At 41.4% G+C, this 11,798-nt stretch overlaps 1 protein-coding gene across 5 annotated transcripts in view; it reads right to left on the bottom strand.

Moving 5' to 3' along the window:
* The window catches only part of rubcn (rubicon autophagy regulator), a 19,615-nt gene extending 10,027 nt beyond the window's left edge, over positions 1-9,588 (bottom strand). For 2 of the 5 annotated variants that reach the window (XM_019875380.1, XM_019875382.1), the window contains exons 1-11: positions 9,129-9,588; positions 6,518-6,671; positions 5,262-5,345; positions 4,738-4,897; positions 4,503-4,609; positions 4,189-4,399; positions 2,517-2,942; positions 2,276-2,323; positions 1,768-1,863; positions 1,172-1,287; positions 851-1,049 (exon numbers count right to left, since the gene is read on the bottom strand). In XM_019875380.1, the coding sequence (XP_019730939.1) occupies positions 851-1,049; positions 1,172-1,287; positions 1,768-1,863; positions 2,276-2,323; positions 2,517-2,942; positions 4,189-4,399; positions 4,503-4,609; positions 4,738-4,897; positions 5,262-5,345; positions 6,518-6,671; positions 9,129-9,217 (1,690 nt within the window). In that variant the 5' untranslated portion in view covers positions 9,218-9,588. The remainder of the gene's footprint in view (positions 1-850; positions 1,050-1,171; positions 1,288-1,767; positions 1,864-2,275; positions 2,324-2,516; positions 2,943-4,188; positions 4,400-4,502; positions 4,610-4,737; positions 4,898-5,261; positions 5,346-6,517; positions 6,672-9,128) is intronic. The other 3 variants (XM_019875383.1, XM_019875384.1, XM_019875381.1) reach the window with 3 other exon arrangements.
* Positions 9,589-11,798: the final 2,210 nt, after the last annotated feature.

The raw sequence follows: 11,798 nt of genomic DNA, 5'->3' as shown, positions 1-11,798 counted from the left end.
AAAAAATTTTTGGAAAAATTCCCCCCCTTTTATAAAAAAAAAAAAAAAAATAAAAAAAAAAAAAAAAAAAAAAAAAAAAAGAATTCCCAATATAATTATAAACACCGTCAATTCTACACAATTTTTCACTCTCACCCAAACCCTCATGAATAGTGGGGGTCCGCTTTATTACGCTTAAGTGGCAGAGTTGCGGTCTTGTACTACATCTGATAACTGAACAGAATGTAATGCTACAAATGTCCTATATAAATAATAACCTTAAATGTAAAATGTTATGAATGAGCTAGGGCGTCCCGGTAGTCCAGTGGTTAGCACGTCGACTTCACAGTGCAGAGGTACCGGGTTCAATTCCAGCTCCGGCCTCCCTGTGTGGAGTTTGCATGTTCTCCCCGGGCCTGCGTGGGTTTTCTCCGGGTACTCCGGTTTCCTCCCACATTCCAAAAACATGCATGGTAGGCTGATTGAACACTCTAAGTTGTCCCTAGGTGTGAATGTGAGCGTGGTTGGTTGTTCGTCTCTGTGTGCCCTGCGATTGGCTGGCAACCGATTCAGGGTGTCCCCCGCCTACTGCCCGAAGACAGCTGGGATAGGCTCCAGCACCCCCCGCGACCCTAGTGAGGATCAAGCGGTTCGGAAGATGAATGAATGAATGAATGAATGAGCTATACTGACAGAGCAGGTTCTGACTGGATGAACAGAAATTCCCAGACGCTCGCAGGGCGGCAAAGGGAGGCAAATATCAACACCCCACGCCCCCATTCTCAGTGACTGTACAAGTTGGGGCTGTACGTGGCAATGCATTTGCCACTATTCATTTTGTACAAATGGGTTAAGTTTAACAGCAGCTTACGGTGCTGTGAGGTCGTGCAGGGCGGCAGGCGGCTGCGACGGATCTGCTGCCTTCGCAAGCGGATCTTCTGCTTGAGCTGCTGAATCTCAGAGTCACTGTCTCCTTCTTCCTCACCCTCCTCCTGCTGACGCCGCAGGTTGTACTTCATCAGCTCGATGGCTGCGATCAGGGACTCCGAGATGCTGAAGTGAGCGTTCTCCTGCAAAACGCAAAAAGAAATCAAAGCCCGTTTTAACAGCTGACCGCTTTTGTTATCTGCTCTACATTAAGTGTCAACTCCAACATGATGAGTTAAGCATCAAGTGCTTTTTAATTGAACACCTTTTCAAGGTCAGCACAGCTGCCAAAGTCCTGCTCTGACAGGTAGCTGATGAGGCTCTGGCCTTTTGATGGCTTCCTGAACAAACCATCTGGTGTCCTGCTGTACTGGGACCCATCTGAAGCAAAAAGAACAAAAATGTACTCAAAAACAGAATGCCATCAAACCAGAAGATAAAAACACATTGCAGCAAGAGATGTTGCCGTGTCTGCATGTGAAGATCTGGGCTTCAGTTGTGGTCAACAGCAGTTACTGCACGAGTATGCTCGGATACGTTTGGGTTTATGCGTTCTACTGTTCTCCCAGAGTTCAATAAATGGCAGTAAAGTGCATTGGCGACTGTGGCTCTCTGTTCTGAGACATAAGCGGTATTTCAACTCTACAAACTATTGTTTAAAAATGAACGAAACAGCAGGCGTAAGAACTATGAATCGGCAATATAGTGGGGGAGCACTCAGTGAAATTAATTGTTCAGCATGCCTGCCAGCAAAGTCCAACATTGATTGTAGCTCTATTAAAAACAACATTTCATAACATCCTTGTTCTTTGATACAAGCTGAGCAAGTTACGCTGTGTCAGGCAGGATATCTAAACTTACGAGAGTCCGTGTAAAGGGAAGTGGGCGTGCTGGTGTCACTGGGCTGAAGTGAGAAAGGGCTGTATTCCTTACTGCAACGGTCTTCGCTCCCTGTTTCTGGGAGATAAAGCATCCATATTGAGTGGCGCAGACTTTCATCATCTACGCCACAACATTCATAAAGATAGAAAAATAAAATGGCTTTTTAAGTGAAGTTTTTTTGTTTGCATGCAGAGACAAAATTATGGCTGCTGAGATTTGATGACTTCCATTAAATACACTGTTGTACAGATCAGATGGGCTGAAAAAACATGACTTTTGCTTTAGCGCTTCACTTTGAAGTTTAACTGATAGTGTGACCGCGGCACAACAGCAAAGAAGGTGCACATGACGGTCTCAAAAGGAACAATCTTGACACAGAAATGGAATGTGGTATAGGGGATGAGCAATGTTCATCCACATGCGGTGGAAAAAGAAAGAAGGGTGGAAGGATTCAAGTGATGGAGTACAGTGGAACTGTACTGACAACCTGCTACCGGATCCTCTATTATTATGGTGATTTTCCGGTGGGCCCCTCCTTCTCGCAAACAGTGGAAAAAGAAGAAAAGTACAAAGACAGCATGTTACCTCAACCAAGAAGGGAAAACCAGTGGGAGCAAAGAGAATACTGTCAAGAAGTTTTAGGATTGAGAAAAGGTTACGGTAGTCAATTAGTCATTCCTTAAAAAAAAATTTGAGCTTTCTCTTGGATGACTCCAGTTCACACTGACCTTTCCTGAGTTTTTGGACAATCCCGGTGTCAGAAAACGAGCGGGTGTGTCCTCGGGACCCTTTGACTAGCTCTCTCTGGCCCTCTGAAAAAGACGAGCGCCTGAGTGGAGGAAGAGCCAGAGAATTCGGCTGCAGGGATTGGTCCTTGCTCTCGCTGAGCTCGCTGCTGTGTGTGGAGCTTTGGGTGCTGCGGCGACTGCGTTGACCCAGGTTGCCGATGGCCAGGTACTCTGGACCATCGTCATATTCGCCGTCACCAGAATCTCCTGTGTCGGGTTGTGGGGAGGTGAGCGAGGGAGACGCTAAAAGAGAGATGGAGGGTACGGACGCTTGTCCAGGAGGGGGTGTCACACCCCGCTCGCTCTCTTCCGGCCTGGTCAAACACACCCAGGGAGGACCTCGGCTGCCGGCTCGTGAGGTAGTATCTGTAACAGAACACAGCAGATGCAGACATGAAGTCACAAGCCCTTCTATAAATAGCGAGAAAAACACAAAAAAAAAAAAACCATGAGAACAGTGTTCACCCCATTTTTGCAATTTGCCTATTAATTTTGGAACCTAAGCTTTGTTATTCAGAGGAAAATTCAGATATTTTACGATTTTGTGCTCAGGTCAAAGTTATATCGAATATCTTGTGGATTTAACCGAGCAGATTTTGATTTTAATGAAACCTGCTGTACTTGTTGATGGTGCAACACTAAATCTCAAATTTTAAGTCGATCGGAGAAGGGGTTTGGGAGCGACGGCCCACCAAATTTTAATTCTTTTGTCAAAAAGGGATGTGGATTCCAAATCTGCATTTGTGCATATTTTAGTAACTTGACATTTTGACTGAGAGTTTCACTTGTGGATCACATGACCTTAACCACATTTTTCAAGAAATGTAAACTCAAACATTTCCTCTAAAACAAAGAAGTTACAGAAATGTTCATTTCTTCTTTTTTTTTGTTTCACGGCAATAAGGAGTCAAATTTTCTATACCCTCAGATGTGCAATGAATTTTCATTTGATATTCATTGAAAGTTGAATATTCATTGTGGGTATGGATACTTTGACTCCTTGTTGCTGCTACACAAAAAAAGCATCTCTGAAACTTTTATATGTTTAAGAGAACATGTCAGAGATTACATTTTATGATTTTTTTTTTTTTTTTTTTTTTAAGGTCAGATGATCCACAATGACAATTTCATGGTGAAATTCAGTGTCTAATGGTCAAGTTGCTAAAATTTAAACCATTCTTCTAAATGAATGCAGATTTGGACTCCTTGTTGAATTCTCTTTCCAACAACCCCTGTTTTGTGAAGATTGAACCAGTAGTTACTGAGATGTTTGTGTTCGAAGGATGGTAGCCACGCCCCTTTTTGTAAAGCTAATTAAAATTTGGTGGGCCATTGCTTGCAAACCCCTCCTTCAACTTACCTAAAATTTGAGATTTAGTTTTGTGATATCACCATCATGAAGGACACCAAGTTGCATTATATTTAAAATCCACTAGGTTAAATGTGTCAGGTTTTTTTGGGGTGTGATTTGACATGGAATGATCCATAGCATGCAAAGAAAAATCCTGATTCAGAAAGGAAACTCACTGTTCCCTAAATAAATCCATAGTTTACGCATTCTGGTTGACCACCAGGTTGCAATGCTTATTGTGCTTTAGCAATATTTCCTCACTTGTGCTGTTGCTGGCTCCTATCATGTTGCCGCTGGTGTTGGTTGCAGCCACATCTCTGAGGGAGCAGTTAGATGTGGTAAGCCTGCGGTTTAAAGACTCTCTTTTGGGTGTCGAGTCAGCGCTTCTCCAGGGCCCACCAGCGCCGGGCAACACACACAGGCTCTGGCTCTTCAACAGGCCGAGGCACGGAGGGTTCTTGAGAGGGGACAGCTAGAGGATGGAAACGTGAACATGTTAGAGCAAGGATACGTCAACAATGAAAGGTCATGTGAAATCAACACTCCTGGCCTATCAAATTGAAAATCAGACCTACCCCCACTGTGTCTATTTGGGCCAACAGTTTGGGGTTATTTTGTTCCACAGCTTCAAGACACTGGAACATGGCATTGACGTGTGATTCGCTGAGCAAGAAGGAATCTTCTAAAAAAATTATAAAAAATAAAAAAATATGAATGAATGAAATGAACAAACAAATGTTAACAGAGGGATAGAGAAAATAAGCGACGATGGAATATCAGAAAGGCAATTTCATGAACGAATGTCTTTACCATTGTAGTATTTTATTGCGTGTCCCTGACGCCTGAGCAGAGGTTTCAGCTGAGCCGACAGCATGTGGACCTGCAAGCTGTAAAGCAACCAGCGCTCGGCTTTGTAGCTTTCACCGGCACTCTGCACCCTGCTGCTCAGTACCGGCTCCAGCTGACTGAACTATGGGCGGACGAGAAGAAGCGACAGTAAGACAACAATTCAAATAACCACCAACTGTGGCAATTTTCTTCACTCATATGATAAATCAGTCAAACATCATAGTTTGCTGTTCATGTCTCGGCTATCTTATTTAGCGATGTGAAGGAGAAGAAGGTACATGTGCCGCCTACAGCCACTGGAGAGAGATAGCATTTTAAAAATGAAAATAATTTAAATTGACAATTAGAACAGATAGGAATTTCATACATGATATGAAATTCATGATATAAAATTCATATAAAAGTATACAATTCTTCTATTGCTGAATCGACTTGAATGCCTGCATAAGATAATGTGCCAAATGAGTGTAAGTATCATCATGTACCTGTTCAACATGTGAGGCAAGGTGAGGGCTGATGTGACGAACACACCAGACAAATGGCCAGTAGTCTCTTTGCTTGTAGTACACCTGCAACCCCCACCCACACCCCCACAAAAAAGGCTAGTCTAAGTCATTTATGCATACATGTAACCAACAATATAGTCAACTTGGATTAAAAAAAAAAAAATAATAATAATACTTTTAAATGACAACGTGCATTCAAAACTGGAAGGCACATAACTGTCCTAGTGTTCAGTTTGCTATCATGAAAGATCTTTCTGTGTTTTTGGTCAACACGTACATGCACTAAAGAGATTCATTTTCTTGAAAGCCTGTGACATTGTAATATTGTATCAGGTTGAACTGGTTTCAGTGGCAAATATTGATATAATCATTACAGTTTGGAAGTGGGAGTACTGTACTATCATTACAAAAATTCAATTTCTCGAGAAATGGAGAGTAAATGTCATTTCATGTCCAAAAATCTTCGGCTAATTCATACATAATATACTTTTTCTTTGTCTTTTTTTGTGGTTTCAAAGAAAAGTTGTCGTGATTGGAAAAGAGGAAAAATATAATAACCACAGAGCCAGAATTCAAACTAACTGTATTGTACTCATGAGTAACATGCATCTCTTTCCATGATTCTCGGGACAATGTGGCGAAAGTGACAATAATAAAAGAAGAATGGAATGTGCACCGCAAAGTGGAGTATGTCGAATCTTCAGAAGAAAGGACTCACTTGCCAGGAAGAATAAAATTCAATGACATTTAAATTGTCATGGTTAACTTATTTCTACACTTATATGACAGTATGACAATACCCTCTCTTCCTTCACTTGCGGATTCAATTCACATACCGCATGATGTGTCATCCAAGGCTGAGTAATTTTACTTTGGCTTATTTTCCAGTGAGAAAGTTGTCATACTTTATCCTTCAATTGCAATTACTTATTAAACAGTTTAAACCTTTCCTGTGTACTTAATAAATGTTTGTTGATGACCTACAAGGATGTACTTTCGCATGCTTTTTGGGGGTGTTTGTTTGTTTGTTTGTTTGTTTGTTTGTTTGATGCTCAGCATCAAAAATAAAATTAAGTGCCTGATTATATACAATGTATGCATAAAGAAAAGCACTAATTGTATTGTCAGAGGTTAGAATATTACCATGGGAAAATGGGCTCACTTGGCTGCATTTCAAAGTAAAATGAATCTGTTGTCAATTTGGTTGCAACAGTGAACTGGTCTGAGTATCTGACCTGCTCATTCTTCAGTCCATGACTGAGAATGTTGTTCATGTCCTTGTGCAGGCGCTGCAGGCCGCCATAGCGGGACCAAACATTGGGGTTGTTTGTGGACAGGAGGCCCTCCACGGTGGTCTTCAGGCTGGACAACAACTTCCAGAGCTCCCGCCTGGCGCGAAGGCCATACGGAGCAGAATGAAAACATGAGGGGAGGAAGTTTAGGAATGAGGAAGTACGGAGAAGTGCTGCAAAGTTATGACTGAATTACTCAAGTCGGCTAAAATACATTTCCAGGGATTGAGTGTTCAGTTCCAGTAAGTGTACTTCAGCAACAGAGTCAAAGTGCTGACAGCTAATAAATGAGAGACAAAACATCCCTAGTTTATCTTGTCATAGATAAATCCCTTTTCACAGAGGATCGTCAAAAGTAGAGTTTTAACCCCACGTCAAATGCCACAAAAGTTGTACAATCTGGTTAATATGAACAATTTGATTAAGATCAGTGCTAGACATAAAATAATTGCATCAAACCTAGATAACATTTTCCTGAAGCATAATACAGTAGTTTTGCTTCCTTTTAGTTTTGTGACACAGTTGTTAACTAAATGTGGAAAACAGTACCTCAAACATTGTAGCTTAAAACAAGCACGATGCATGACCTCATGTTGTGATATCCAGCGTCGTCGACGCATTGCGCATGCAGAGGAACACTCAGAAATACAATATGGATGCATTGTCCTCAGGATGATATGTGCTATTCCAAACATTAACTGACTCCCCAGAACTATTCTGTATCTTTAGCTTGACGTCACATCTGGGGAACGCTGAGGCGCCAAAAATGTCAATAAAAAAATGACTTTCTTGAAGCCATTAAGCACCTACTCATATCTACAAAGTACTTCCTCCCGTGTGCCTCAAGTCAGCAGACAGGAAGGCTCCTGAGAAGCTGCCACTAAATCATTGCAACAATTAAATGTCTTATCAGGAGAACGAGCAACTGATAGCAAATTCTTTGAGGGTCAGCTAATAAACACGGGTCATGTGGCTTCAGCTGCCATGTGACGTGTTCTTTAACAGTCATGAAATATGCTACGGGGAGGGGGAGGATCCAATATGAATTCACAAGAGCTCCTTGGTTGTGTGACTGCACTCTACCAAATGACAATACATTTAATCACGTCTTAAAGACACTGCTAACTCGTGGAGTGTGAGTGCATGTGTGTGTGTGTGTGTGCAAGTGGTCTTTGTTGACAATCACGTGTGTGTTCCTTGCTTACAAACGTGTGCTGTGCGAGTTCTTTGTTTACAATCTTTTGAAGTGTAACCAACAATGTATGTGGTCTAGCCAAGTCCTAAGCACTGAACTTTTCTAAACACCAAATAAATAACTAAGTGTCCAACAAGAGTTCAATTGGAGGTGTCAGTTAATCAATTAAACGACAACTCATCGATGAGTAAATTAATTGATAACTATTTGAATGCCCTGATTTCAGCCTCTCAACAGGAATTATTCAATGACCAAACCAATAACTGAATTAGTTTCAAAAAGGTTGTTGAGTACAACATCAAGGCCAAGTCCACACAAAAGTGTAGTTTGGGGTTAGCTTAGTTGCTGTCTGCTCGACTGCAGTGTGTGGACATGAAGAAGCAGGTGAATGAAAGAAGTGTCCAAATGCCCCCAAAAATTTAGTCCTTTGAAATTTGAAAATTACAAATTACTAAATTGCAATCTTGACTTTAATTAAATTCATTGTTCAGCCCTATAGAACCTGTCCTTCATAATTCACTGAAAATCATCATTTACTGTTTCTGTGCTTAGGCCAAAGTAAGTAAGTCAGTATCAGTTTGGCACTACGCAGTGGGACTTGGTGTTATTTTTGTTGAAGTGTTTTGTTTTGTTTTGGGTTTTTTTCATGAAATCCTGTGTTTTGTTGGCCGTTTTTGAATGCACCTTGTTCAACTTGATTTACTTCATATCTTACAGGAAGTAATACTGTATTATACACTGTATTGCTTAAAACCAAACATTATCGGTATTGTAGTTTACTTGCCGTTTTACATGTAATTCTTTTCTATTTATATCAGTGTTTTTCATAAAAACATTGAGTGTAATTACATTTTACTACTGTATTAGCTTCGGTTAGGGTGCGTTTCGACCGACGTATAAGGTTTCAGACCAAAGCAACAGCACCAGAAAACAAGTCCGTGACCTGTGTGTTTGTGTGACCACTCGCTACTAGACAGGCCTGACTAGTTAAATTCTAAGAGACTGTGCACACCAGTTTCTGATAAAACACAAAGGTGAAAGTTCTCGCTTCCAGTGCACCCTGCTCCACCACGCGCGCACACACACGACAACCACGACAACGCTTATGTATAGTTAAAAATGAATCTCGTTTGGCAACTTGAGAACTGTCATCACGATTGACAGCTAGTTAGCCTAGCTACTGAGCCAGGCGTTAGCTTTAACAGTTTAGCTGGCTGACAATCATCCATATGAACGCACAATGTTGTCACGTCGCGAATATATCCGTCGTGCAAAACATTTTTATTACTTGTGCGTTTAAAACGTCAGACGAGGACCCATCCGGAGAGCTCGACCTACTCCCGGCCGGCTGTCACTCACCTGCGCTCCGCCGCCTCACCTTCAGACGTTATCTCCATGTCTTGGCTGGAATCGAGTGCAGAAAGATAACTGGAATTACTGAATGTCATATCAGCACCATGTTAGATTCTCAAAAATATGCACTAGTTTGCAATTGTCTACCATCTCTAGCCCGCCTGCCCGAGCCCTGAATCGAAACAGTGGAGGAAGCCACGTGACCTGCTAACAGCTGCCAGTGGGCGGAGGTGCCTCGATAACGCTGCATCCTTTGACCATAATCTTACTTTTACCTGTGCGTAAATTTATATCGTCCGTCTTTGGTGCTATTGTAGAAGCTAGCATGTGCTATCATTGCCCTACGCTGTCTATTCTAGAATAAACGAGCGGCGAAAAGAGAACAAAATGAGTACACTATTGCTTGATTTCCATCAGCCAACGGTGTCCCCTGCTGTTCGTTTCCGATAGCGCACCGTAAATATTGGTCCAAGATGGCGACTGAAGTACGCATGCGCGGAAATGATTTGGAGCCAACCTGTTCCTGTTACCAAAAGAATGACAACTTATATTTTTGACCACAAGATGGCGCCATTTACAGTCTTGTGGTGCTAGCGCACTCGTAATCATGAACAAGTTTCTCATATCCCAAAACAGAATTATGTTTCTAATAGAAACATAATTCTGTTTTGCAGAATAATGCATTCATAGAAACTTTCTATGAATGCATTATTTTCAAAGTCATTGGTTGTGTAATTTTTAAATAGTAAATTACTTTGTGGGTTCAAAAGTACGTATTTAAAACCGATTACTTAAATACAAACAATACTATTACAACAACAAAATCAATACGCATTATTAAATATATCCATCCATCCATCCATCCATCCATCCATCCATCCATCCATCCATCCATCCATCCATCCATCCATTTTCTGATCCGTGTTATCCTGAACCGGTTGCCAGCCAATCGCAGGGCACACAGAGACGTACAACCATCCGCGCTCACGCTCACACCTAGGGACATTTTAGAGTGTTCAATCAGCCTGCCATGCATGTTTTTGGAATGTGAGAGGAAACGGAGTACCCGGAGAAAACCCACCCAGGCCCGGGGAGAACATGCAAACTCCACACAGGATCGAACCCACAACCTCTGCACTGTGAGGCCAACGCGCTTACCACTGGACCACCAGGCCGCCCCATATTAAATAGATTGCAATCAAATAAATAATACCAATAGCATTACAATACAAGCCTACTGCTACTTTAATGAGTGTACCTGGTGTTAGTTACGTCAGACCAATTCACTGGTACTGTACTTGTCTGTGACCTGAAAAAATATCAGTCATGTTGTCACTAGACAACCACTGGGTTAGTGGTTAGTACATATACCTCACAGTTGTGAGGTTCAGGGTTTGAGTATCGGTTCTGTGCTGAGTTTACATGTTCTCACGTGGTTATACCTCGGGTTCTGGATGGAAATGCCATCAATTGCTTCCGGCCCCACATCGACCTCTTTTTGGTGAGCGTGTTTTAGCCACCAAGGGGTAGTATAATACAGATATGGGAGGAGATAAAGATTTATCCCTGACCTTGCTTAAAAAGTTATGATAACACAGTGACATAGATGCTATTTGTTATCCCTGCTATGGAGTTTTGCACTTGGCGTTGGCATTAAGCTAACAGAGGTTCCTAAGGCAAAGTTGTGTGGATATTTTAAATACGGAATATGAAAATATCGAGGTTTCATGCTTACTTTGACAGCCTAAGTCAACTGTGATAGGTGACAACTTGCCGATAACTATTTGTGACATTTTGTGATCAGTGTTGACTCACTCCCAGATAACATCAATGTATCTGACCCTATTCATTGAAATAGCCTGCAAAAGTTGCTTTCGTTACTAGTTTATTTTGTACATCCTCCATCTTATGAAACTGTTGATTCTTTTCTTCAATAACAGTAACACATGATTTGCAAATGTTTTCCACAAAATATGTTTCTACACACTGGACACAGTCATCAAGTTTACGGATGTAAAGTTCTCTCTACGTGGCTACAGTAGTGTGCACCACACGAACTTCGACAGTAAATCTTCGCAGTAATTATGAGGTGTAGTTTCAGATGACTGAACGGTGAGTAATCATTGCATAACATGCGGCCGGGTAGTCCTACAAAAAGCATTGATGGGGGGAAAAAAATGGATTACACAAGATCTTGTGTGTGTGGTGCTGTGTGACATTGAGATACTTCGCATTCTGTGTCGCTTTAATATGATGCTTGTGATTTTTTGCGACTGTTACGTGGTGCAATGAATGGGCGGAAATGTGTTTATATTCGGTTAGTGGCTCAAAGTGAGCCAAATGGATTGCTTTAGGACAGGAGCTATGACATAAGATGGTTGAATCCAGAGTTTCATCTGGTAAACAAACAGCCTAATTATAACCGAATGTCTAACTGAAAAAGCCTGAAAACATTTTTCTGATTTAATCAGAGAGTGTTCAGAGTAATAGCCGTGTTTAAGAAAAGGGATTAGCGCTCAAATAGCTTTGATTTTCATTGACTCAAATGCATTGGGGGAAACTGTACATTGAATTCCAAATAAAAAAAGCAGGGGAAAAAAAATCACATTTTCTTTTACTTAAATGAAAGGTAAGGCTAAAAAACAAATATTTGTCTGAGTTTTACTTTACAAACTC

Source organism: Hippocampus comes, unplaced genomic scaffold (genome assembly GCF_001891065.2).
Source record: "Hippocampus comes isolate QL1 unplaced genomic scaffold, H_comes_QL1_v1.1 scaffold132, whole genome shotgun sequence".
In the NCBI taxonomy this organism is placed as follows: Eukaryota; Metazoa; Chordata; class Actinopteri; order Syngnathiformes; family Syngnathidae; genus Hippocampus; species Hippocampus comes.
This window is presented reverse-complemented; position numbering and strand designations above follow the sequence as displayed.